The sequence below is a fragment of the Macaca mulatta genome, chromosome 3 (assembly GCF_049350105.2).
Source record: "Macaca mulatta isolate MMU2019108-1 chromosome 3, T2T-MMU8v2.0, whole genome shotgun sequence".
In the NCBI taxonomy this organism is placed as follows: domain Eukaryota; kingdom Metazoa; phylum Chordata; class Mammalia; order Primates; family Cercopithecidae; genus Macaca; species Macaca mulatta.
In genome coordinates, this window is record NC_133408.1 from 81,196,088 (window position 1) to 81,223,603 (window position 27,516).

Genomic DNA, 27,516 nt, shown 5'->3' on the forward strand with positions numbered 1-27,516 from the left:
TGATGATGCTATGAGGACCCTCCACAGCCTGGGAGCGTTCTTTACCTTTTTAGATTCATTTAGATGATCAGGAATTAGATTCTGGGCTGACTGGGCGTTCTGTGTAATTTCTGAGGGTTTGGTTGTGGGGTTACTTTTCTCTACATGTATTCTTCCCACGAAATCATGAAGTTACATAATGATCTGTCTTCTTCATCCCAAAGCAACGTTGGACCAGAAAATCCCAGCAGGATCTGCATCGTCATCGAGCCGGCCCAGCTTCTGAAGGGAGATGTCATGGTGAGTGCAATGACTTGAAAACATGATTCTGTGTTAAAACAGTAACCCCACAAAAAAGTACGCTGTAAGAAAAATGAAAAGTAGCTGTTGCCTTAACTCTAGGGTCCCCCACCCCCGGGCTGTGGACCTTATCGGTCCATGGCCTGTCAGGAGCCGGGCCTAGCGAGCGAGCATGACCACCTGAGCTCCGCCTCCCGTCAGATCAGTGGCACCATGAGATTCTCAGAGGAGTGCGAACCCTATTGTGAACTGTGTGTGTGAGCGATCTAGGTTGCACACTCCTTAGAATGATGAGCTCAGGTGCAACAGTTTCATCCTGAAACCATCCTCCACCAGTCTGTGGAAAAATTGTCTTCTATGAAACCGGTCCCTGGTGCCGAAAAGATTGGTGACTGCTGCCTTAAGGCATTTAGTTAACTTTCTGAATAAAACTATTTTAATTAAAGGGACAGAACAAATCTTCGTTCTTGATTCTCTTTCATTCTAGAGCCCCTTGAGATATATAACCTGGAAATTAATGTCCTAATTTGGCCACTCACCTCTGAGGATCCCTGTGTTCCTACTATAATTTGCATTCTTCACATGATCACTGGCCTCCCAGAGTGTGGGTGCAGAAATAGAATATTTATGTGTCATTAATAGCCAAAGTGTGAAATACAGCTGGTGCAATTACAGCTTGATTAATGATCAAAACAATGATTTCTCCAGATAATTTTGACTCTTGGGTGTGTTGGTTCTTGGAGGAGATTAGCTATTACATTTTTCCCTTTTATTTTTCTTGAATACAAAAAAATTCATACATTTAAAATAATTTTAGGAATTTTTTTTTTTATCTGAAATAAGGTAAGCCTTTAAGGCATATGTATGACTTTTCAGCATGCATAGAATCATAGAATGTAAACATTTCATGGCCTTGGAAGACCCACTTCTATAAGGCAATAGGGTGAATTGAGAATTAGCTTTTCATAGTATTATAAATGCCCTATACAAAGTTTTTGAGGATTTTCATTAATTTCCCCGTAACCCCTAGATTTTAAAATCTTTGCTTAGTGGGTGGTGAACTCCCTACCTTGCTGGTCCTGAATTCTTGGAAAAATCAAATCAGCGAGGCCGTCTGGACCCATCCATGCCTGCGGGGTCCCTCTGGGGCCTCCGGGTCTATACTGTTTCACATGCTCACCACCTAATTGAGGGGTTCTATAGGCCTGGAAGGCAGGTCTGGAACAACAGCTGGGCCCAGCCCTTTTCAAGGCATTGAGTAAGCACTTTATAAACATCTTGCCTCCCTTTTCGTAGGCAAGAAAGCTGAGGCTTGGGGTGCGTCATACGTTTTTATAGGCCCGTTTCCTCAGCTGTCTGTTCTACTGAGGAGGAGGACCTGGGCTGGAAGTCTGTCCTCAGGGTGCTGTGCTGCAGCGGTGGTGCCGCATCCCTGTGGTTGGAAGTGAGAGGGAGGACCAGGGGGGAGAGATACATCCACTCTGGTGTTCCCTCACATCCTGTGGTCCAGAAGGCAGCCCTGGGCTTGTTTCCTAGGAGACTTCAACCTGGAGGCTCCTTCTCCCAGGACACTTCCTGGGATCGTTGGACAAACGGCCTGAGCCTTTATTGAGCATGGCCTATGTTCAGCACTTTACTTCTCCAGCCACTCTGGAACTGGGTCCAGTGTTCCAGCTTTGAAGAGGAGGCCAAGCTGGGTGCAGTGGTTCATGCCTGTAATCCCAGCACTTTGGGAGGCTGAGGCGGGCAGATCACGAGGTCAGGAGATTGAGACCATCCTGGCTAACACGGTGAAACCCCGTCTCTACTAAAAATACAAAAAAATTAGCTGAGTGTGGTGGCGGGCACCTGTAGTCCCAGCTACTCAGGAGGCTGAGGCAGGAGAATGGCATGAACCTGGGAGGCGGAGCTTGCAGTGAGCCGGATGACACCACTGCACTTCAGCCTGGGCGACAGAGCGAGACTCCGTCTCAAAAACAAACAAACAAACAAAATAATAATAAGAGGAGACCAAGAGGGGCTGGGGGTGATGCTGGTAGGATTTGCATCCGCCCTCATCTTGTTTGCGTAGTGTTCTACCTGCCCTGGGAGGTGACATCTCAAGGGCTGGTGCTCCCTGAACCAGGTCTTCAGTGATGAGTACTTGTGGCCCCATGGCCCCATCCCTTTAAGATGACTCATGGGAGGCAGCTGAACAACTCAGTCATGGAGGGTGACCCTCAGGCTAACATGTGGCCTCCCCCCAACACCCACCAAGAGTATGGGACAGCCCTCTCCCCTGGGCTGTTTATGGGCTGGTAGCTGCAGGGTCTTCCTGAGACCAGGCGGGTCCCCGGGAAAGTGCCTGGCTCCTCTCCTCTCTTACCAGCTACCTTCTCTTCCACCTGCCTCCTCCTGCTTCCTTCTCTTCTCCCCTCTCTTCTCTCCCACCCCGTCTTTACAAACTATTCCCCCTCCTCTTGCCCTTCTTCCTTTTCCTCCTGTCTGCTCCCTCCCTCCTTCCTCCTCATTATTTTCTGTGGCCCCTCCTTCCTACTGTCATTCATCCAGTAGTCTTTTTTTTTTTGTAATGTTTTGTGCTTTTTGAGTCGCTGTGCTTGGCTCTAGGCCCATGAGTGAAGTTTTTGCCCTGGAGGATCCTCGTGGGGACATGGGCTTTCTGGCAGGAGGGAACCTGCTGATACTGTGTGGCCCACAGAGGCCTTGATGAGATGGGGTGGGAGAGGTCACAGAAGGATTCAGATGGACGTGACCTGTGAGTTGGCTCCAGGTTGGAAGGGGTGTTATTATACAAACAGAGACGCAGCATCCCAGGCTTGAGGCACTCACAGAGGCTGATGCTGTTGTTAGGATGTCTGTCTTGCAAGGACAGTCGTTGTCTTGGAAGGTTGAAACCAGATTTTGTAGGGCTTACATATTTGCATATTTTGTTTTGGATGTAGACCTCTGCCCAGTGAAGACCATAGGGTTTGTGAGGATTAAATGTTGAGTCTCCCAGGATGGCGCCTGGCAGAGGATGAAACTGCATCGATGTGACCCTGCGGCATCACCAGGTCACTTTCCTCTATCAGACCAGACTGTGGCTTAGTCTTTGGGGCAGCCACTGCCTCTTCCCTCTGGAAGAACCCCCAGCACCCTACCCACCCCACAGGCCCTCTCTCCTGGTGCTGCGTCCTATCCTGTCCCACCCTGTAGTGGGCACCACAGCCCAAACGTGTGGTCTGAGTAGACATCACATGCATCCCTGTTGTAGTAGCTGGAATGTGGCTTTGAGCGGGCAGCATGGGTGGGACTTGGAAGGGGTGTGGTGGAGGTGTGGGTTTGGCACTTGATAACTGAGGCAGGCCCAGGAACGGGGTGGGGCAGGGCGGAGAGGGGCCGTGAGTGAGTGAAGGAGGCGGTGGCCTCCTTTCCTCAGCGTCCCACCTGCAGTGTCCCACCTGTAGCCCTTGAAAGTCTTCCCAGTGGCCTCCAGGCCACCCTGAGCTGGCATTCTCCAGCCTGCCATCTCCTCCTGGTCCTCTGTCCCTCACTGGCTCTAACCTGCTTGGCATTCAGACTGTGTGTCCCTTAGGCCACTGGAACCTGCTGGCCGCCTCATGCTGCCCCAGCTGATCCCGCCATTATGTCCCCAAGCCCTGCTGATCCAGCACTGCCCACCCACCCTGGCCCTGACCTTTCAACTCAGGCTTTACCCTGGACAGTGCCCTGCTCCCCATCTCATTGGCTGTGCAGATTTGACACAGAGTCCTGCCTCCAGCCACTGTGATCGTGGCCCCACAAAGGCCCTTCCTTCCCCAGGACACCACTGCCTGTCCTCTGAGCTGCCCACCGCGCGGTGCAGCCTGCAGCTCCTCTCTGGCCATGATTTCTCTCCTGGGGAGGAGGTCCAAGTGCCTGTGCCTGACATATGAGCCCCTCACCCTCCCGCCCCGTGATTCAGCCCCAGGGACCCTGTGCTATTGGTCATACTCGGCATCATTCTCTCGTGTCTCTCTTGTCTTGCTAATGTCACCCACCCATATCAGAGGTTTGGCTCTGAGCTTGTGACTCGTGGGCGTGTGCTGCACTCTCCCTGAAGCTGGGCTCCATGTTCTGGAATCCACACCCCGTCTGCACCTCCAAGGGTGGTGATTCTCTCTAGCCATAGACTCCAGAGTCAGACATCGTGCTCCTCAGAAGGATGCCGATGCTCGGTAGACCTCAGAAACTCACGAGGAGTGGCTGTGGCTCACCACTGCTGAGGGCCCTCAGGGGCCTGCTGCATCCTCATCACCACCTTACAGACAGAGGCAGAGAATCAGTGGCTGGCTGAGGCCACATCCCCAGTGAGTCAGCTGAGCCAGAGTCTCTGAAAACCATTAAGACAGCGAGCCTCATACCTGCTGCCGGCTCCTCTGTTGAGTGGGTGGGTGTGTGGCTGGCTGGAGGAGGCATGTTTCGGGCACGATGCTGTGGTGAAGTGTATCATGTCCTGGTGCACCCATGTCCGAGCAGAAGCCAAACGTCCCTGAAGAATTTGAAAGTGCGAAGGTTTTGGAATTCAGGTTTAGCTGTTGAGTTTCTTGAGGTGAATGTTTTATGCTGTGGGGGCATAAAATATTCCCTGTTTTATGAGTCCATGAGTTAAGAAATGCTGTTAGATAGGAGATTCCAGATTTTTTCACAGGAGATAGTTTGATAAAATAATTTCCTTCCTTCACCTTTGCTCGTTCCTTACATGGAATTTTTCTAGGATTGCATTGTGATTTGATTTATGCTTCCTGTGTTTACGTTTACTTTTTTTTTTTTTTGTACACTCTGTGCTTATTTTTTGCAGTGTTTTCAGATGGGTGGAAGAAGATGTGGGTGATGGCTGAAAAGTGTACTTTTCCATTGCAGAAGGTTCTTTTTCCTTGCAGTGTTCATAGACGTGATTAGCTAAGAGGTTTCGTTTGGTTATCTATCTCTACGAAGCCTGATATACTTTTCTCCTGTTGTATTTTGCCAGGGCTGCCATCACAAAGCATGGCAGAATGGGCTTTGGTCTCAGCTTAAACAACAGAGGTGATTCCCCCACAGTCCTGGAGGCTGAGAGCCTGAGGTCCAGATATGGGCAGGGTGGTTTCTCCTGAGGCCTCTCTCCTTGACCTGGAGGTAGCCATCTTCTCCCTGTGTCCTCACCTGGGCTTCACTCTGTGTGTCTATGTCCTCATCTCTTCCTCTTCCAAGGGTACCAGTTATCATTCATTTGGTACCAGCCTAGTGACCTCATTTTAATTTATCTTTATGAAGACCCCATCTCCAAATACAGCCCTGTGCTGAAGTGCTAAGACCTTCAACCCATGGATTTTGGAGGGACACCATTCGGCCTGTAACAACTCTGTTTATTAAATAAACCTCTTCTAGAAAGTTTAATAAGATTATTAGTGCAGTCAGGTGCCACTGACAGCCCGGCCCCTGTGACTGTGGTTTGTCACCAGCCTTTATCCTGGGAACGTTCAGCGTGTGGCCTGCATGAGAGGATGTGGTAGACACACGAGTGGGCAGTGCAGGGCTCCTGCTTCTGGGTGTCTGGGTCCTCCAGGGAGATGAGCATACAGAGAGCTAGGGCAGGTGGAACTGAGTGTGGCAGAAGGGGCACGGAGACAAGAGCTGAAGGTTAGGTGGGAGAGACAATTGCCAGCGTGTCAGAGAAGGAGTGGCTTCGCAGCAGAGCTGACATCTGTGGTCGACCTGGAGAGTAGGAGTCCAGAGTGTCAGTGCCAGCACTCGCATCAGAGTCTGGAGTGGATGTTGTGCCAAAGCCCAGAAATCTCAGTGCTGTTGACTCCCTCTGAAAACGATCTGAGGGAACAACACAGGAAGAAAAAAATGCGGTTGCACATTTCTCATTATTGGCAAAGCATCCTTAGAGAAGAACGGGAGCCATCCCCTCCTCCTGTTCACACTTCTTCTGGGTGTTCTGAGGGTGCGCAGTGCAGGAGTAGCGCCGGATTCCTCCTCTCCAGCCTCTCCCCACCTTCCAGTGACCCACTCTGCTATGCTCAGCACAGGACGCCCACGCCGCCTTTACTTTGCCCTTCCTTCAGTTTTGCCCTGTGACTACTTGACGTGCTCTGCTGCAGGTTCACCGAGCAAACCTTAAGTTGAGAAGGCTCCAGTGGGGGAAGAAGTTACAGGGCCTTTTCTGTGTAAAGTTCAGATACGCAGGTGGTTTTATTTCTTTTGGCAACAGTCATGGCTTGGAGAGGATCCTAAGGAGCAGAAAGCACGTGCATAGATTTACACCCTGAAGACTGCAGATGTCTGGCGCTCTCAGTCTGGGTGTTTTCTGAGGCTGTCTGTGTACTTTTGAAGGCGGAAAGTGGCTTCCCAGGCGGGCTAGCCATCCTTCATCCTTCTCCTTCGAAAGGCCTCTTGTCCTCTTTGAGATTTCCCCTCCGTGGTTCTGGTGTCTCCCTTGCCTGCAGGCACATGTGCCTGGCTTTCCTCATGAGGGCCTCTGCACTGGGACTTACTGGCAAAGATTACAGCGCTCAAGTTCACAGAGAAGGAAGGGCCAGAGTCAAGTCTAACTGCGGGAAGTGACTTGGGAAAACAGAGCCCCACTTGCCACTCCCTGGACTCAGTTTCTAGCAGATGGAGCTGCAAAGCTGACTTTGACCTGCCGTCTGCCTTCTCCTCGACACAGCCAGCCCATCCCTGCTCGGCCCTTCCCAGCTGCACACCTGACCCGTCCCGTCTTTGCAATGTGCCTTTTGCAAAAGGTCAGATTCTTAAGCCTACTCTTTTCAAAAGGGCAGAACCTCAAGAGGTTTAGTAAATATGGCGTTGTCAGGCAGTGCCATGGGGAGGGCAGCCGAGGCATTATGTAACCCTGCTCAGGAATTCACGCGGGCAGCGGGCCCATCAGGAGTCTGGCAGGGCTCCAGGGGCCTGATCCGGCTTGCTGCCTCCCTGGTCTTGTCTCTCAGGTCCGGGGCTTGTAAACACATGCTTTGTCTTGCTGCCCCTGCTCGGGCAAATCCACGGCCACTTGAATTTTGTGTTCATGGTTCCTGGCTCTAGAACCTCGCTCCGGTGACCCGACTTGTAAACAAAGGTGTTGCCTGCTCAAGAAGTTTTCACAAACAAATAGTGCTGTTGCTGGTTGTTTCTTAGCGAGGGCATTTACATAAGGCCAGGGAAAAATGAAAGTGTTCTCCTGAGACTCTGCCCCAGGAGAGGTTTCTACAGATCTCTGCTGGACGCATCACAGCATTATTTTGTGATTGTCTTTTCCCTCTCCCTTTTAGACGGGGCTGTGTCTTAATCCATGCGGTCATCTCAGTGTAGTGGACTTGGTTGTGTTTTCATTTGCAACCAATATTTTTACCCACCTTTCAATTGCTTTAGGTCATGAATTACAGTATTGTGAACATCTGAAATCATTTTCGGCTCCAAGTGAAGAAATCATGGTTAGTGTTGGCCCTGCCTGACCTAAGTCTTCGACCTATGAGGCTTAGCTATCTAACTTTTTACCCTCCAAATATGTGGTTGTAGCTCATTATCTGAGCTCACAGATTCCTTGAGGCCTGCGTAGAGAGTTGCCTGGGCCACCAGCAGAGCATTGAGTAAGAATGTTACTTTTTTCTGTTAGGGATGCTTTGAGGGTTTTGCTCCTTTGCTTAGTAAATTTAGGGGAAGCAGATCTGAATAGGAGCTGCCTGACAACGGCTGGCATTGTGGGAGGATAGGAACTTGAGGGCTGCCTTCTGAATTGGGGGCTGGCATTCCTGGGGCTGATACCTTAAGCCTTGACTCTCTTGGTCCAAGGTGCTTTTTCTCTTGTTGATGAAGAGTTTGAAATAAAAATACACTTCTGTGGCCTGAAGTTAAGCAAGTCATCAGCTGTCTTTAAACACTGGATTGATGGATAACTTCTTTGAGAATTCCATGTGTCTGCCTTCGACTTGGTGTACTTCAGGAGCAAATGACGTCAAGGCAGGGCTCTGTTCCTGGTCACCAGCAACTTGTCCAGTTCAGTCAAGGTCACAGGCATATTTTTACACCACTATTAGAAAATAAATGTTGGCTGTGGTTTCTGAATTGCCTCATCAAGCTAAAAGAAAGCAAGGGTGCTTGCAGGCCTTCCCATTGAGATCATCATTCACCCCATGTGTTTTTGCATACCAAGTGCTCTCTCTCTAGAAGCTTATGCCCTTTAAATAATATATTTGTATAAATATAGTATAACATTGTTGGATTTACAAATTATATTAATATGTAGTGCTAATTTAATCTTTATAACAACATAGCCAGGTCAATATCATAATTCTCATTTTGCGGTCAGAGAATGTAAAGTCTAAAGAGGCAGCAACTTTCTCAAGATCTGAGTGCTCCCAGCGATTTGTGATGTTAGCATCACACCCAAGTACTTTTGTGGTTGGCTCTACGATAGCATAGTGACAGGCCACGCGCAGCCTTTGTTGCAGTGCTTGCTATTTCTCATTTCATTTTTCTATACTGCAGAATTGTGACTGCACATCTTTGAATTGTTATTTTAAGTGCAGATATTCTAAAATCTGAAGGCAAAGGATCAACGTATTCTAGAAACACTCTGGGGAGACCCAGGTAAATAAAATTAAAGCCCGAGGGATGAAGGGAAAATTATAGACTTGAATCACTCTAATCTTTACGAAGTGTTTGCATTACTTTTATATCTTAAAGGGAGGCATTTGGGGGCTCTCATACCAAGTGTCATGTTGATTGTTCTTTCTGTTATGTGTTGCAAGCGTAATTCTGATCTCTTGCCATTGGTCTTAAAAAGATTTGTTGATGTGGATAATGCATAATTATTGCACACTATGGAGGGCTCCTGGTTGGTGAGTGGATTTTGTCTTGAGATCTGACCTGCTGTGTTGATGGTGGTTGCTGGGAGCTCTGAGGTAGGGAAAATCCTGTAGTTTTCCGTGTCTTTCAGAAGAAGCTGGAGTCAGTTCATGACTTGGTCTGGAGGACTGGAGGGGGTGGTTTTTACCTCCCTTAATCAAGGGGAAAGAGGTTTAATATGAAACAGGGAGTGTGTATCATGAGGCCGTTAGGATCTCAAGCTAGCAAACAAAGTTAGCCTTAAAATACTCAGAAAAACCTCTGAAGGGAGGACCACGTGATTTCAGGCAGCAGTTGTTCCCTGCCAGTGGGATAGATCACTCTTTCTTTCACTGCGGAGCCTTAGGAGTATTTGAAAGCTTGTGCTATGAAAAATAGGAGAATCATATGGGGCCTGCAGAGGAACCTGTTTGGGACAGGCCGATTCCCATCTCCTGCCCCTCTGTACCTCCTGGGCGCCGTGGCCTGCTTTCTCCTCCCTTCTGGTATGTGGAGGGAGCTGGGAATGCTGCAGGAGGAGCAGTGTGTTTGTGTGTAGCTGCTGTGAGGAGCATTGGGGGAACCTGGGGGAGCATCCTGGATTCCTGGAGAGGGAGGGCGGGACCTGGCCTGGAAGGAGGCCCTGTGCTGGGTGGAGTGGTATTGACGGGAGGGGCACCGTGAGCCGCGGTTGGGGATATTATCCACTGTGCCTCTTATGCGGCCCGGCCTGGAGCCCACAGCTCCCTCCGTTTTCACCCGGGACACTCCCCGCCTGCCGGGACTGACCGCACAGCTGCCTCCTGAGGAGGTTCCTGCCCCCTGCAGGCAGACATTGGCGCCCATGGCAGCACAGGCTGCTTTAACTGCGTGAGCCACCAGCTGACATCGTGTTGTTGTTTTTATTTTTTTAAATCTCTGGTTCCCTTAAATATTTATAAAATTTGAGAGCAAGACTGGCTTGAATTGGGGCTTCTCTTTTCCTTTCCCCTTCCCTAACCACTTTTCACTCCCCATTTGTAAGGCGCCCAGTGGGAAGAAGGCAGATAGGGAGAGATGGGTGCTGTCATCCCTAGCAATGGGTGCGCATGTGTGGATTTACCCCTGGTCAGAAGGACCTCCCTCTGGGGATCTCTATAGTATGCTCCAGGTTGAAGCATTTGATGGGTGGTCAGCGTAGTGAGTGTGGGGTGTGGGGAGCTCAGAGGAGGGGCCCAGATACTCTCAGAACATCCTGAAAGGATCCCTACAAGGACAGCCTTTGATTGAGTCTTGCTGAGAAATCAGTCTCAGACAGAGGTGGTAGATTTGTGGCCAATGTGCCATTGGCTGTTGGAAAGCAAATTGAGGCAACATTTCTTCACAATTCCAGTTCTCTAGTTACAAATGCCCTGGTTCCTGGGCCCCTGGAGGCGAGGCCTGGGTCTGAGCCCCATGTTTACAGCACCCCTGGCCAGCGCCAGGCCGTGCAAGGGAGACCCAGTCGTGTTTGTCAACAGGGAACATCCTTCCACAGTTTTAATTATATTTTTTGGTTTATTTATCCATCCCTTTCCTTGCAGATAGCACAAAGGTAAATATCTTCTGGTTCTGCCTGGAGTCACAGCTCCCTGCCTCCTGGGCTAGGCTTCTGGGCTTTTTGTTCCTCTGGTGGACGTCTGTCTGCTTAGGGAAAACAGAGCCCTCCCTGCCGCGTTCTCCTGCATGCTGGTCCGGATCATACCTGCTGTGGTGGCTTGTCATTTACTGTTGAGAGGCATGTGATATTGTAAAGCCATCTTTCTCCAAGAAAAATCTCTCTTATGGGAACGTGTCTGTCTCTGGTAGTCACTACCCCACAGCCTGGTGGTGGGGGAGGTGCCCACCTGTGCACGGTTTGGTCTGAGAGCAGAATCCAGCCTGTCCAGGGCCTTCGACCCTCTGGGGATTTGGGAAAGTGCCACTACCTGGTGGTCCTGCCCCTGTTCTGTGAGTGAGGGGTGTCTCTGCCCTGCAGCTCCCCCGTCTGTGGCCTGAGAACCCTCCCAGTGATGCCAGTGCTGTGCACGGTCACAAGAAGCAGGTGGTCCCCAGTTATAAAGGTGGGTCAGGACACGCAGCCTTCTGCTCTGCCCACCGTTCCCCACATGCCAAGCATCTGCAAGGAAGGGCTCTACCCTTTGGCTCATTGGCACAATCATTTAGGATGCTTGAGCTGCACCCTGGGGACCTCATGAACCCCAGCTTGAGTTCAAATCACATCAGGGTGATTCTGAACACTTGTCTCACACGACCCCCAACGGGACCTCTGGACAGCCAGTGATGGGAAGCTAAATGCCAGCACCGTCTCTGTCTCCCTCTCTCCCTTCCTCTTCCTTTGTGTCTCTGTCTCTAAATTACAGCATGCACATAGTCATTTAGCATAGTACACGCAGTAATGACCGGCTGCTGCTTTTTGGAAAACAAAAAGCTTTAAGTTGCAACATGGAGCGCTGAGATCAAAGAAAAGCTATCACAATCAGTTGTTAAAGTCTAGAAAAAAAGAGACCACGGAATTTCATTTTTCAGATGTGTTCCAAAACAGAGCACATTCTCGTGGTCTGAAAGGGTTTAGGTGTGGCCTCTCTGAGGACTAGCGATGGTGGTGTTCAGGCTGTGGTTCCACAGGAGCAGCACAGGGAACACATTGAAGCCTCCAGGGGAGCCCCGCACCCAGCAGCGGCAGTGTGGTGCCTCTGCCTGCAGCCCAGCTGTCTGCAGGCGCCTGTGCCCAGGGCTGGAGTTCCACTCCAAAGCGTGAACTCCCAGCCAGAGTCCAGAGGGGAGGCCCTGCTGTGCCGGCCTCCGCAGAGTGTGTTCCTTGCTGGGAACGTGTGTCCCCGCTGCAGCTGCTTTGTTTTGTTTTTTCTCTCTAACCCAGGTGAAATGCTACCACAAGAAATACCGCTCGGCCACCCGTGACGTCATTTTCCGCCTGCAGTTTCACACTGGGGCTGTGCAGGGCTACGGGCTGGTGTTTGGGAAGGAGGATCTGGACAATGCCAGCAAAGGTGAGGCACGGAGCTGGCGGCGCTGTGCTTGTGGGCAGCTGTGGTTGAACCTCCTTGGTTGATTCTTTCACTATCCTCTCTACCCCCCTTTCCAAAATTCAGCCTACTGACAAAATTGTTCCCAAATTAGGAGAAAGTGATCATTGATCTCTGGGGGAAAAAATTATGGATAACCAATGATACTGCCTATACTTTCTGTATCATGGGCCATCTTTATTGCAGATTTGGGAGTGGTGCTGTACTGGTTGGAATAAAGGACAAAGTCAATCCATACTTTTCTGGTTAATCATCTCCACAAATGTGTTAAAATACATTGTTTTTTCAGATGACCGTTTTCCTGACTATGGGAAGGTTGAATTAGTCTTCTCTGCCACGCCTGAGAAGATTCAAGGTGGGTAGCTTGGTGGAACACTGGGAGGTCCTTGTTGACACAGATGGAAGGTGCATGATGGCTATGCTGGGGCTACAGTACTAGTCTCCTGCCTTTGTACATATTTGGAGACTTCTGTAATTAATTTTATTTAAATATAGGATATTGAATAGTGGAACAAGAAGGCCCACTTGTGTCAGTAAGCCCCAGAAGCGGTGTGACTTGCCCACAGCCACTCAGCCAGGAGAGCCTCGGGCGTGACTGGCCATTCTTGCAGGAGTAAGGTGGTATTGCGTTGTGGTTTTAATTTGCATTTCCCTGGTGGTTAGTGATGTTTAGCATTTTTTCATATGTTTGTTGGCTATTTGTATATGTTTTGAAAAATGTCTGTTCATATCATTTGCCCACTTTTTGATGGGATTATTTGTTTTTTTTTCCTTGAGGATTTGTTCGAGTTCCTTGTAGATTTTGGATATTAGTGCTTTGTCAGGTGCATAGTTTGCAAATATTCTCTGTCACTCCGTGAGTTCTGTTTACTCTGATGATTATTTCTTTTGTGGTACAGAAGCTTTTTAGTTTAATTAGGTCCCATTTACTTATTTTTGTTCTATTGCATTTGCTTTTGAGGTCTTAGTCATGAATTATTTGCCTAGGCAAATGTCCAAAAGAGTTTTTCAACTATGTGGTCTTCTAAACTTTTTATGGTTTCAGGTCTTAGATTTAAATCTGGGATCCATCTTGAGTTGATTTTTATAATATAAGGTGAGAAATGGGGATCCAGTCTTACTCTTCTACATGTGGCTAGCCAGTTTTCCCAGCACCATTTGTTAAATAGGGTATTCTTTCCCCAGTTTATGTTTTTGTATGCTTTGTTGAAGATCAATCCGTTGTAGTCAGTTGTATTTCTGGATTCTCTCTTCTGTTCCATTGATCTGTGTGTCTACTTTTATACCATGATGTTTTGGTAACTATAGCCTTATAGTATAGTTTGAATTCCAATAATGTGATGCCTTCAGATTTTTTTATGTTTTGTTTTTAGGATTGGTTTGGCCATTTGGGCCTCTTTTTGGTTCCATATGAATTTTAGGATTTTTTTTTTCTAATTTTGTGAAAAATGATATTAGTATTTTGATAGGAATTGCATTGAATCTGTAGATTGCTTTGGACAGTATGGTCATTTTCAGTATATTGATTCTTCCAATCCATGAGCGTGGGATGTGTTTCCATTTGCTAGTGTCATTTCTGATTTCTTTCAGCAGTGTTTTGTAGTTCTCCTTGAATAGATGTTTCACCTTTTGATTAAGTATATTTCTAGTTTTTTTTTTTTTTCCAGCTGTTGTAAAAAGAATTGAGTTCTTAATTTCATTGTCAGTTTGGTCATTGTTGGTGTATAGCAGTGCTACTGATATGTGTACATTGATTTTGAAACCTCATACTTTACTGAATTTGTTTATCAAATCTAGAAGTCTTTTGGAGGAGTCTTTAGTATTTTCTAGGTATACGATCATATCATTGGCAAATAGCAACAGTTTTAATTCTTCTTTTCCAATTTGGGTACTCTTTATTTCTTTCTCTTAGCTGAGTGCTCTGGCAGTGCTGTTCCAGTACTATGTTGAATAGAAGTGGTGAAAATGGGCATCTTTGTCTTGTTCCACTTCTCAAGGGGAATGCTTTCAACCTTTCCCCATTCAGCATAACATAAGCTGTGGGTTTGTCATACGTGGCTTTTATTATTTCAAGGTAAGTGCCTTCTACGCCTAGTTTGTTGAGTGTTTTTATCATAAAGTGATGCTAGATTTTATCGAATGCCTTTTTTGTATCTACTGAAATGACATATGGTTTTTGTTTTAATTTCTGTTTATGTGGTGCATCACATTTATTGACTTCTATATGTTCTAAATCATCCCTGCTTTCCTGGGATGAAATCCACTTGATCATGGTGTATTATCTTTTTAATGTGCTGTTAGATTCAGTTAGCTAATATTTGTTGAAGATTTTGCATCTATGTTCATCAGGGATGTTGGTCTGTGGTTTTCTTTTTTGTTGTTGTTGTATTATTTCCTGGCTTTGGTATCAGGGTGATACTGGCTTCATAGAATGAGTTAGTTAGGGATGATTCCTCTTTCTCAGTCTTTTGAAATTGTTCAGTAGGATTGGCACCAGTTCTTTGAATGGATGGTAGAATTCAGCTGTGAATCCATCTGGCCCTGGGCTCTTTTTTATTGGCATTAAAAAACATTATTGATTCATTTTCACTGCTTGTTATTAGTCTGTTCAGGGTTTCTATTTCTTCCTGATTTAATCGAGGAGGGTTGTCTGTGTCTAGGAATTGACCACTAGTCTCTCAATTTTCTAGTTTATATACATAAAGGTGCTCATAATAGTCTTGAATGATCTTTCATGCTGGTTGTAATCTTTCCAGTTTCATTTCTAATTGAATTTATTGAATCTTCTCTCTTCTTGGTTAATCTAGCTAATGGTCTATCAGTTTTGTTTATCTTTTCAAAAAACCAGCTTTTTGTTTCATTGATCTTTTGTATTTTGTTTCAATTTCATTTAGTTCTGCACTGATTTTTGTTTTTTTATTTTCTTCTACTAGCTTTGAGTTTCGTTTATTCTTGCTTCTCTAGTTCCTTGAGGCTTGACATTAGGTTGTCAATATGTGATCTTTCAGACTTTTTGATGTAGGCATTTAATGCTATAAACTTTCCTCTTAGCACTGGCTTTGCTGTATCCCAGAGGTTTTGGTAACTTGTGTCACTATTATCATTCGTTTCAAGGAATTTTTAAATTTCCATCATGATTTCATCATTGTCCCCAAAGTAACCAGCATTTTAAAAAGAGAATTAGAAGTACAGTAGGCTGCCAGTATTATATGCAAAACAAATTTATTCCCTAAAAAATATATTTCAAAAGAAACCAGTCCCTTTATCATCAAGGTGAATTGTCCAGATCCATCACCAAGATCCACATGCATGGGAGTTTTGTTTCCCTTTTTAATAGCTGTGGAAATATTCATGCTTTTTCTGTGTTCATTGTCATCGATTTAGGCAAAAACCTTTAAATACATGGCTTGTGTGTTAAAAATCCCCTTGGTATTCTTAGAAAGACTTGAAGGGAGGAGTGTGGATCTAGGAGCCTGGAGCCTGGATTCAAATCTGTGGGCTCTGAGGCTCAGAGACAGCTTACCGGGCCTCTGTGTCCTCATCAGTGAGGTGGTCTGAAGACTCCTGTTTTGCAGACGTGTCCAAGCCTGGTACACAGTGGACGAAAGAGCAGTGCTGACTTCCCCCTTCCCCCTAGTGGTTTTAACTACGGTTCTATTTGTGGAAAACCCTCCACATTCTCTGATTAGTGTCGTGGCTCCTGGTGGGAGGGTGGAGAATGGAGAGGCTTCTCTCTCCTGCTCAAGTCAGGCTGCTCACCTGCCCTTGTGGTGGAGTCAGGTGGACGGAGGTGATGGGTTTCACTAGGACTAATGTTGCTGCCTGTGCCCTGTGCAGGGTCCGAACACTTGTACAACGACCACGGCGTGATTGTGGACTACAACACGGCAGACCCACTGATACGCTGGGACTCGTACGAGAACCTCAGTGCAGACGGAGAAGGTGCGTGTGGTCATCTTGTGTGCAGTTATGGAGGAGAAGGGCACAGGGAAGAGAGCCCATTCAAAGATCTGAAGTATTTTGCAGTCCGCTCAGAAGAGGAAAATCCCTCTCTTTTCTCAGAGATCCAGAATCACACCTTTGTGTGACACAGTTGTGAGTTTTGAGGGTCTTCATGAGAATAAGGCATGGTGAGTTTGGGTCAGGGCTTTTTGTGAAGCTGTAACGGGTGGATGAGCTGTCAGTGAAGTTATATCCAGGAGCTTCTTGGCCTGAACTTGTATGTATGTGTATGTATAATGCCAGGGACCGTTCCCCCTTCTTCCCCTCCCTTCCTGTTTGCATGTGGGGATGCCAAGCGCTGACCACAGCCAAACTAGCTACTGTTGTACGGCCCCACATGCAACAGACATCTTGTTTTAATTTCTGTTTGCTTGTTGGTCTAGTGTTCCTGATTTATGACTGTATCATTTAAATCTCGTTTTCACGAGACAATCTCATCCAAACATGTCCTATGTTCACTTGTGGAATATGCACATTGGGTCACAGCTAGAAGCGTGAAGGAGGAAAGGAAGGAAGAGGCAGCTGTGTGCTGGAATCTCCGCAAGACACAACTAGAGGCTGATTTCAAAGGAGGGGAATTGAGGCTTTTCCTGGCACGTCATGCTGATCTCTTGTCTTTTTCAACCACTGACTGAGAATCAGACTTGCTTTGGGAAAGAAATTAAAACACTTTTTGTCAGATTAGTTACATCCAGATGTGAAATAGCTAAAAGCAAGTGTTGTGGAAAGAACCGCAGTAGCGCCCCATCTTTGTGGGTCGCGGAGCTTCCCATGACTCCAGGAAGGTGGTGTCTGTGGTCAGTGAGAGAGGACACCAATTGTGTGTCCCAGGGCAGCACACGGCTCCTCTCTGTTCTTCTGGGGAGAAGCTTGCTCCTTCATAGGCCTTGTGGGATGGAATTTCAACTCAAGGAATTGTTGCAACCCAAATACACCTGTACCAGAGGTCAAGACCCACAGATGGATTATTGATGGTAAGGGCATTAAAACACAGATGAAATCTGGGGCTAGTGGGCAAGTTGTTGTGGACAGGGAGAGCCTGGCTCTGGCCTCTAAAGTAAACAGAGTGTTCTTTGCTGGTGTGAATTATTCAACACATCAGTCCTTCCAGATAACCAGCACATTAAAAGAAATGTAGCTGAAAACTCTTGGAAAACGATACATTGTCTCTCAAAAGATCACAGTACACACTGCAATCTTAAAGCCATGAGATTTATCAAACAACAGTTATTAAACTTTTGATCACAGAGCTCTTTTTCCAGTTACGTCTCTTCCCATCTGCGTAGCTATATTCTGTCCATCACACGGTGATGTTTTCCACTGGAGGAGAGAAGGGTAAAGCGGTGGTTGGTGAAGTGTGTAAATAATCAGTGCAAGGCAAGATGGGGAAAGGGGCTAATTTGGAGAGCTGGGTGGGGACTCTGAGGACAGCTGACTCAGCATCCTAAATTCCATACTGAGGCGAGTGGATTTGACTAGAGAGGTCCCTTGCTGCATGGGAGCCAGCGAGCAGGGCTCTATTGTGAGGCGATGAATCAGCGGCTGTGCCGAGTCTCCTGGAGACCAGGAAGCAAGTTGTGAAAAGGACATTCTCGTGATGCTGGGAGGTTCCTTGCTTGCCGAGGGAGGGGTGAGCCTGGAGGGTTATTGACCATGAGGGAGGCAGGGGTTCTAAAACACCGGTGGGTGGTCTCTGTGCCGATGCTGCAAGCGGGGAGCAGTGAAGTCCGGTGGACAGTGTGGAGGAGCCCCAGCTCCTGTGAGAACGTGCTCTGGAGGGCAGCTCTGTGCTTAGCCCCTCCATGGGTGCCCCGCTCTTGTCCCCAAACTGGCTCCCAGTTGAGCCTGTGACCTGCCTGCAGGGCAGGCTTTATCCTTCCCATGTCACAACCAGGGAACTGAAAGCTGGGCGCCTGCGGCCACGCCACTCACAGATGATAAAGGACCCATGTTGATTTTATGTAGAAAACATATAGACAGAAAATCACTTGCGTGTTCACCACCCTTTAGGGGTTACATGAAACTTTACAGAGAATCTGTGGAAGTATGTATGTGAGCGTGTGTGTATAGATCCTTACATTACGTTGTGGAGGACTTGCCGTTATCACTGGGTGAAATAGACAGAATTCAGTCTTAAACACTCTCAACCACCGCAGTGTCTCCTGAAGATGCAGAGGGAGATACTTCTTTACTTCCAGGCCCTCTCAGCCCATTCACGCTGCCTTAACAGATGACTGTAACCTGGGTGTCTTAAGCAACAAACATGTATTTCTCCTACTTTGAGAAGCTGGGAAGTCCAAGATCAGGCAGCCAGCCTGGCGGATTCTGGTGAGGGCTGTCATCTGGTTGCCGACTCCTGCCCTCTTGTGTCTCCACGTGTTGGTGAGGAGAAGGAGCTCCTTGGGGCCTCCTTTCTGAGAACATCGATCCCACTTATGGGGGCTCCATCCTCATGCTCTGAGCACCGTCCAGAGGTCCTGCCTCCTAATACCATCACACTGGGGATTAAGTTTTGTCGTATGAATCTTAGAGGACACAAATATTCAGTCCATAGCAGATACTCAATGCGTGTTTCTTGAATGAATGATTAGAGAAGCAATTTGAACTTTAAATATCTAAGGCCTTGACATGACAAATCACAACTCCCATTGGTGTATTTTTCATTCAGCATCTTCTGAGCCAGTGGTGTGAGCAGGTGGGAGACTGCTGTGGACTGTGTGGTTGGAGGTGCTGGAGCCATGCAGGTGATGGTCTGGGCATCCACTTGGGATTCTGTCGCCGAGAGTTGGGTCTAGGGGCGAGTAGAGAACGTCTGGCATTGCCATGCAAAGGTTGGAGCCAATTGGGAGTGGGTGCACAGGAATCCTGGAAAGAAACTGAGAAAGAACAGGGCAGAGTGGGGAGGATACCTGGGAGACCGTGGTTCCCAGACAGGTGGGCGAGGAGTCAGATAGGGCGCCAAGGCAGCCAGGTGCACTTTGCAGCCAGATTCACGGCTTTCCTGTGCAGTAAGTGGAGTGGGTCAGAAAGTTCATGCTTCTACACTTTAAATCTTTGCTTCTCCACGGACTGACCTTGCTCCAAGGAAACAGGGCACTTAAGGGGCTGTTGAAGAATGAAGCATGTTGTATGAAAATCATCCTACCTGGCTGTCTCACGGGTTTTCCTGGGCCAGGGCTAGCCCTGCTCACTTGTTCTGTTGCTGCTGCTACTTCTGTTGCACATTTTTCAGGGTCCCCGGTGCTTGTCCCGAGTATCCAAAAGGTGGGCACTGCTCTGAACCCTTGGAATTGTGTCAGTTTTTTTTTCCCACTGATAAATGATCTTTAAATCAACTTCAGGAAATTTGGGGGGAATAAAGGAATTTTTTGGGAGGCCATGGAAGAGCTTATGGAGTCAAAAGCAGAGCCATCCAGCTGGTGGAGGTTTTGAAAGGGACAGTGCCACTGAAAGCTGTTCTGTGGTCTGGGCGGCCACCCCCAGGGACCCTTTGCAGGGACCAGCACTAGGATAACAGGCTCCAGCGCTCAGCCCCGCGTCGCTCTACTTACGTTCATATTCCTGGAAAACAGACACTGCATGGCATTGCTTGGGTCGTGGGCTGAGCTAGGGCTGGGTGGGCAGAGCATCACACCCAGGCTGCACGCATGGAGGGAAGAAGGCCAGTTTCCCAGGGGAAAATGCAAGCGTCATCCCCGAGGAAGAGGAGATGGGTACGGAGCCCGGACAGTGACAGGTGCCCACTTCAGGGACACAGACGCTTCTGTTGGCTCCCTAAGGGGTCAGCAGCTGAGAGCTTGGAATCAGTGCTCATTGTCATGAGACAGTGGCTATGTCTGCCCAGCAGACATCAAGAGGATCAGTTACAGAAGAAGAGTGGAAGGGGTTCTGGGGTTCATGTTCTCTGAGGGCTTCCAGGCTTCATAAAACAGCAGAGACCCCCTTTATGGGCAGAGTCATGCTCAGACTCCTCATGGATATAGTGGATGAGAGTGCAGCCTCCTCCCAGCGCCTGGTTCATCCCTTGCAGCCTCAATGATATCTGAAGCCCATGAGCACCCCCAGGGAGGTGGAGGGACAGGGGAGGACTCAGAGTGAGCTCAGGACTGTTACCCGGATGCTTAGCCCAGAACCCACCACACAGAATCTGAGTCCTCTCCCAAAACCGGATCTCAGCAACCTTCTCTTGAACCACTGCCTGAGCATTCCTGAGAATTCCAGCTCCTGAGTTACAGACAAGCACAGAGCCTTTCCTCAGATCTGCATCCTCTCCTCCTGAATCCCCTCCATCCCCACGTGCTGTCTGGCGTGTCTGGGGTACCTGATTCAGTGGAGTGAGTTTAATGCTTCTCTTTCTTTATTATACATACATTTAAGCTTGTATCAATATTTTTTTGAAGATGTAAATTATCAAAAAGAAAGAAGGAATAATTACCCCCATCTTACCATCTAGAGATGAAGCACTCGTCACTGGTGTATTTTCGGCATGATTTCTAAGTACCATGTCATTTCTCTTAATAAGATCAGTCTGTGCATTGTTTTATAGCCTGAGTTTTTCACTTAACCCACCTCCTTGAGCATCTGTGCACATCTTTAAACTTTTCTTCCCGTGTCCTTCTCACTGAGCACGCTGGATTCCCTTAGAGGGGCTTCCCAAGTGCATTTGATCTTATTGCTGCACTCCTGCAGGGTTTCCAAGTTCTCCTGCGAGACACGAGGCTGCCACCACCACCTCTGCCACCAAAGTTCTGCAGAATCCCCAGGCTTGGGTCCTTTTGAGAAGGTGTTCCCCAGAAAGAGTAGTCACCTTTGGATAGAAAACTCATCCTTGCTGAATTTCCCTCCTCTTTTCCACTCTGCAGCCCTCCTCAGCCCCTCTTTGGCGTGGAGGCCGGTCTGCTGCATTGGTGAGCTCTTACTCCAGGCAGGCTTCGCTCTTCCCTGCGGTCAGCAGTGCCTGGCTCAGGTCCCTGGACTGGACACCGCCTGGCGAGTGGAAGGCGGAGTCCCAGCCGCATTCCCCCTGGGGCTTTAGTCTTCCAAGCTGTCCAATGCTTTGAGGAGTTAAGGTTTGGCAGCCTCTGAAACATTCTCTTTTAGCTGGGAAAATGATGTATTGCGGCACTCTCTTTTCCACCCCCGCCTCTGCCTTTTCTATCCCCGCCCTTGCCTGGTTAAAAAACCCAAAAAATGTTGACTTAAGCCACATTTTTCTCTAGAAGTGGTTGCTGTCCTGGAATGGAGCCCTCCGCAGCTGCCTTCAGTCTGGGCCTGCATTAGGGGAGTGCCTGCTTTGATGTGTGAGCGCACATTCTGCTTCTATGCTCAGAAAGGAGCCAGCCTTGAATCCTTTCCAGTGTGGGCAAACGATTACAAATGCCCTGTCTTCAGCACAGAGAAGAGCACGTGGTCCTGGTCTCCCCGTGGGTCTGTGGTCCTGGCAGGTGGTGGCCGCGGGGGATGGTGGTCATGTCAGCGTTCCCTGGAGTGGTTGCTGTCCCCGAGGGGTGGGGAGAATGTCTCGCGGTACACAGTGTGCCAGCTTGCCGGAAGCCTCACTATGGTATCTTAATCCTCGAGAGAGCCTGTGAGCCCATTTTAGAGATAAAGAGAGCAGATCCAATGAGAAATCAAAAGCTAGGAACCGGCCAGGGACCCTGGTAGCCTTCTGGCGTTGTACATTGTCAGCGATGGCAGCTGTGGCTCAGAGTGTGTCCTGTGCTCGAGACCGTGCAGGACAGGGCTCATACCCTTGACTTTCCTCTTTGAGACTCAGTGAGACTGGGCTGAGTCTCACCAAGTGCCCCACCTCTTCGTCACACAAGAGGGCTGTGGGTGGGGGGATTTCTTACCCTAGTAGAATGCACCTGCCCTTTCAGGATCAGACTTGCTCTGATGGTCTAAGGGAATGCCCACAGCAGCATATGTGTCCCTGGATTTGTAATGTCACCACCAAGAACGCAGTGTGTAGACAGATCCCATTACTCCCTCCTCTCCATGGCTCAAAGAGATGAAAAATGCCCTCACTTCCTTTTTCTCCCCACCATTGGGCCTCAGCCCTTCCAGACAGGATTCTCCCCACAGCACTCTTCAGGGAGGCTCTGCAAAGCCCTGGACCCCCATGTTGCTGAGCCCCATGGAGAACATCTCATTTTCCTCGCTGGACGTCTCTGGAGCATCCGTGTCAGTGGCCACACTCCCCATCGGGACACTTGTTCTCATAAACCACATTCTCTTTCACTTTTCCAGTCTGTAAAGTGGCCTGTTTTAATTGGATGACTCTAAAGATACCTCCCTCCAACTCTGAGATTTTTGTTACTGTTCACACCATTTGTCATATTCATGCATCTCATATTTTCTTGGGAATTCCCATGGTTCTGATGCTGGGGTGGGTGCAGGAAGAAACAGAGCAGACTCTTTAATTGGGAAGACACAGATACACATCAATTGTTGCCACAGGGTGCACCATGTACCATAATTGGAGTATACCAGGAATTAGGAAAGAATTGAAGAGAATCAACTACTTTGCCTGTGCAATCCAGGGAGATTTCATGAAGAGGACAGCCCTTGCAGGTAGGGAATGCAGACAGAGTATGCCTAGCCCTGGGCATGGGGCATAGGTGAGCAGGACATATTCACGAGGTGGAAGTGTATTCCGCCTGGCTGGTGTGCAGGAGGAAGTAACAGGTGCTATGTGTGATGGATCGTGAGATCGGGGAACCTCAGCTTCCTTTCCTGAGCCTGGCTCCTTTGCTGGGTGACAGTGAGGATCCCAGGAGCCACATGACTGGAGGATACAGAAAGATAACAAAGGGACTGGAGGACGCCCTGGGGGAGGCAGAGTCTGGAGAGGAAGGAGAGTAGAGAATGGGCTTCTGGACTCCCCAGCTAAGAACTGACGGAGGCCTGGACTTGGGTGTGGCTCTGGTGAAGGAGAGTAGGGGCTTTCAGGTATTTAGGAGACAGATGAGTAAGACTCTACAACAGATTTAGAGGAAGGGTTGAGCAGCAGGGAAGCTTCAAGAATGGCTGAGGGTTGGACATGAAGGCCGGCTCTGTCACTCTTGTCCTTGGTTTCTTGCCTTGACCTACGACTTTTTGAGTACAGCTCAAACGATGCTGCGTTTTCATCTGTGTCTTGCAAGAGTGTGCAGGATGAGGGCCATGGCATTGCCAGGCCTGGGCTTTGCCACTTTAAGTGGATACCTTGATGAACATTTCCAGAGTCCAGGCTTTGGGGTTCCCATGGGGCTGCTTGAGGGAGCAGACTGAGGAGATTCACATTTGTCTACAACCTTCGCAATCAGACAGTTCTGAAGTGGCCATACCGTGTTCTCAGAAAGCTGTTCCGAGTTCCAGGAACAGGCTACTGTGAGGACGTGTTGGCTCAGGAAGCGCTGGCCGCAGTGTGCAGAGCTGGCCGAGAAGTGCCAGATCAGGCTGAGACCAATCAAGTGTTGCCACTTTGAAAATGGATTTGAAAACTTTCCTCCCCAGACGCTGTTGGGTTTTAAGATTTGGAAAAGTGAAGTAAGCTTTGACAACTTAGTGGAGGAGGGGGCCGATGGCACCTGACAGATCCTTCAGTCCTGGCTCTGCTCTTTGCTGAGTGCTTAGGTACACACGGTGCCTTGTGTCTGCAGCCTGGGTTCTTGTTGGCCAGATGGGGTGCTGCCCCCTAACATCCAGAGCTGCTCCAGGGCGCTTTGCATGGTGTTCAGCCACCCTGTGAGATTTGACTCTCCACCAGGCAGAAGAATGTTTCTTTAGGTCTTGCCCCCAAACCAGGCTTTTCTAAGCATTGCTTGTTTAGATAGCTCCAGTGAAAAGCAGCTCTCATCAGGCAACTGAAGTTGTTTGAGACAGAAACAGGCCAGATGGGCCTGTAGTCCTGTTCTGAGCCTGAGATTTCCTCCCTCTGCATCCTTTGATTATGAATTAAGGCTGCAAGCCTCCAACCCACAAACACCAAAGGACCTCCTTGCAGGCGTGATCACAGACCAAACAGCAAGTCCTCCTGAATGTCACCTGAGAGAGTGGCCTGGGGGCGCCGGCTTCCTCCTGTCTAAAGTGTGAGAAGCCTACCCTCTGTTACAACCAGGATCAAGTTGTGTGGGGGTTACTTTCAAAAAATTGATGCACTCCATCAGAAGAGTGAGGGTGGCATTGGGGGCAGAGAAAAGAGTTGTTCCAGGCCCTGAGCCACCATCTCATTAAGTGCTCATTACTTTTCGAATCTGACAGGAATCAGAGGAATTGGCTCAAGTTGTATATTGTCCTGTCAAGTTTGCAGAAATCAGCCCACAAGAGTGGCCTTAAGAGTTAAGTAGTGTCACCCCCTGGGACAGTGAAAGAGGTGCTGAGAGTTGGCTGGATTCGTCCTGGGTCCTCAGGGTCCCTCCAACCCCCAGTCGGCACATAAACCTTGGGCCTCCTCTGTTTCCTGGAAGGAAGGGTACACCCAATATCCCACTGGACGAGGTGTCCTGTGCATGCAGACAGGGGTCTAGAAGGTGGACGGTTTGTTTGTATTACTGCAGTTACTGTGTCTTCTTCTTCTTCTTTTTTTTTTTTTTCTTTCTTTGAGAGGGAGTCTCACTCTGTCACCCAGTCTGGAGTACAGCGGCCCAATCTTGGCTCACTGCAACCGCCACCTCCCGGGTTCAAGCAGTTCTCCCTGCCTCAGACTCCCGAGTAGCTGGGACTACAGGTGCCTGCACCATGCCCAGCTAATTTTTCTATTTTTAGTAGAGATGGAGTTTTCACTATGTTGGCCAGGCTGGTCTTGATCTCCTGACCTGAGGTGATCTGCCCACCTGGGCCTCCCAAAGTGTTGGGATTACAGGTGTGAGCCACCGTGCCTGGCCTACTGTGTCTTCTTAGAGTCCAGTGGAGCTGTGCTTCTTAATCTTTTTTCACTTTCCTCTGCTATTTGTGGTCAGTATCTCCACCGCTCTTTGGTGACCCTGCCCACTTAACCAACATGCATGCAATGATTCATGCCCCTGCCCTGCATTCCTTCCCCAAAGCTGCAGATCTTTGGACTCTAATTCCCACCTATGGGGACTACAACCTTGACTGTTCTTCTGCCGGCGGATTCCCTGAGACGTGAATCTGGAAGAGGGCTCCATCCCTACAGTCTCCCTGGGACCCTGAGCACCAAGCTTCCCACACCCAGTGTGAGCAGCAGTGTGTGTGTAGACCCTGGTGTAGTGAGGGTTTGGTCCTTATTCTTCTTACAAGGCCCTTGCTGCCACTCCTTTCCAAGTCACATCTCAGTCAAGCCCCTCTTCCCAGATGTGGTCTTCTGCCCATCTCCTGGTGTGAGTAGGGAGCCTGAATGGCACTCAGTCAAACCTGCTGAGTTTTCATCTGTGTCTTCCTAGGCAGAACCTTTCTCTCCATTGCCTGAAAGAAGCAGGGCTGCAACTTCATTTTGCCTCTCTGTAAGAGCCTGCAATTGCACTTGTGCCAAGTCAGGGAAAGAGAGCACCTGCTGACTTTAAGTATTTGATAAACAGAACCAAAATGTGAGAGAGAACGAGGCTGGGACTGAAGAAAAGCAGAGTCTCTTCCTCACATGCACACCCTTCTGTGTGCCTGGCCCACAGGGTCATCCTCATCATCTTCCTCAACCCTTGGCTGGAAGAATTGGACTTGTGTGTGCTCTGGCTCTTCTCTTTCAGGCTTAAAGGAATGTCTGGGGAGGCCTTTTAGATTACACATGCAAGACTGTCTCATCTACTCCTTTCTTTGGAAAGTGCTGCAAGACAGCTGCCAGGGCTTCCTAGGGGAGGGAAAGGTTATGGGTGACTTGGGAAAGGGAGGTGTTCATACAAAAGGGGCAACTGGGACAATCTCTTTGACTTGGGTCCTTTGTCCTTATGGGGACAGGGACCCTTACACGGAGGTGCACCCTCATGGCCTGCGTCTCTGGCCCCATTCAGCCATCGGGGCTAGGAGACCACCATCCACATGCATGCTCCCTTTAAGCAAATGATTCTCCTGCCTTTTATGGCGATGTTCTTGGTACTGGCATTGACCTTACGAGTAACAACACTCTTGGGGTCAGCAACTTTCAAACTCCATGCCTGTGGCCCCAGGATTCCAAGTTGGTTGTTAAGGAGCAGCCCCAGCCTCTCTCCATCCACTTCTGCCAGAACCCTCCACAGCCCCAGTCCCATCTTGATCTTTTTCTGTTTTTCATGTTTGGTTTCTGCATAAAGATTTGTTTGAAGATCAAGTTCTGCTATTGAAAGTTGGGCACCCTGGCCCTATACGGTTAATTCTGGGACTTTAGATAGTTAAAATTGTGTTTAAATGTTGACAAACAAGATACTTGATGTTAAACACGCATTCAGTTGCATGTAAATTGTCTCTTATTCTCTCTGTAGGTCCAAGGACAGAGGGGATGCCGTTGTTGTATTCCGTTACTGTTATCGAAGATGCCGTGGGGCGCAGGGCATGTGAGGTAGAAGGTATAGGTGTCAGAGACTAGTGGGTGTGTTCCCCACATAAATTTTTTAACGTAGCACAGATTGCAGAGGATATTTTATGTAAAACATCCACCTATTTCTTGAAAAACAGGGTTGATATAATGGCAGCTTGTGCTTTTATGTAAGAAAAGCAAGCTTTAAGGGATCTTCAGACGTGCTCAGTTTATCTTGCTGATAGGAGCAATCTGACCTACTTTGTGGATGAAAGCTGGTTTCCACAGCACTCCTTTCCCCCTGTGGACACTGTGCTGGACTGGGATGCATGCCAGGCTGAGCAAAGCTGAGACCGCCTGGCTTGTTGCCTCAGCACAGCCATATACCTAGAGCCTTGCTCTCCGCTGGGGAGACCTGGCATGGAGGTCCATGGACCAGGGTAGGAGACGGTGACCACTTTGCTGTGTGAGCCAGGGGTGTGATAAGAGCATGTCACAAAGAGGGGGCCAAAGTCAAGGCCTGTCGAGGGTGGACACCCAGTGACAGTTGCTCTGGCTGGAACTGGGAGCCCAGATTTAAATCCCTAGGACCCAAGAGACTGTTGCGAAGTGCAGGGAAAGTCATTGACCCCAGGAGCTGAGAAAACAGGTTTCTGTGGGCAGGAGGAGGGAGTCCCCAGCAAGTGTCCTGTGTGTGTCCTGCCTGTTGTGGATGTGGGGGGACCCCCTCCAGTTGATAGGGCCCAGGAGGAGTGTACAACTGTCCCCAGGAAGTTTTTTGCCACATACCAAGAGCCAGAGATGTGTTTAGTGTTTCTTTACAAGTGCATAGTGATGATTTCTTAACAAGGAAAATACACCCTCTGACATCGTGGTCTTTCAGACTTCACCATGGAAAGTTGAATTAAT

At 48.6% G+C, this 27,516-nt stretch overlaps 1 protein-coding gene across 37 annotated transcripts in view; it reads left to right on the plus strand.

The window, feature by feature from the left end:
• The window catches only part of TNS3 (tensin 3), a 308,803-nt gene that overhangs the window by 175,870 nt on the left and 105,417 nt on the right, over nucleotides 1–27,516 (plus strand). For all 37 annotated transcript variants that reach the window (XM_015133583.3, XM_077996802.1, XM_077996781.1 and 34 more), the window contains 4 exons: nucleotides 204–279; nucleotides 12,011–12,140; nucleotides 12,466–12,531; nucleotides 16,014–16,118. In XM_015133583.3, coding sequence (XP_014989069.2) covers nucleotides 204–279; nucleotides 12,011–12,140; nucleotides 12,466–12,531; nucleotides 16,014–16,118 — 377 coding nt within the window. The remainder of the gene's footprint in view (nucleotides 1–203; nucleotides 280–12,010; nucleotides 12,141–12,465; nucleotides 12,532–16,013; nucleotides 16,119–27,516) is intronic.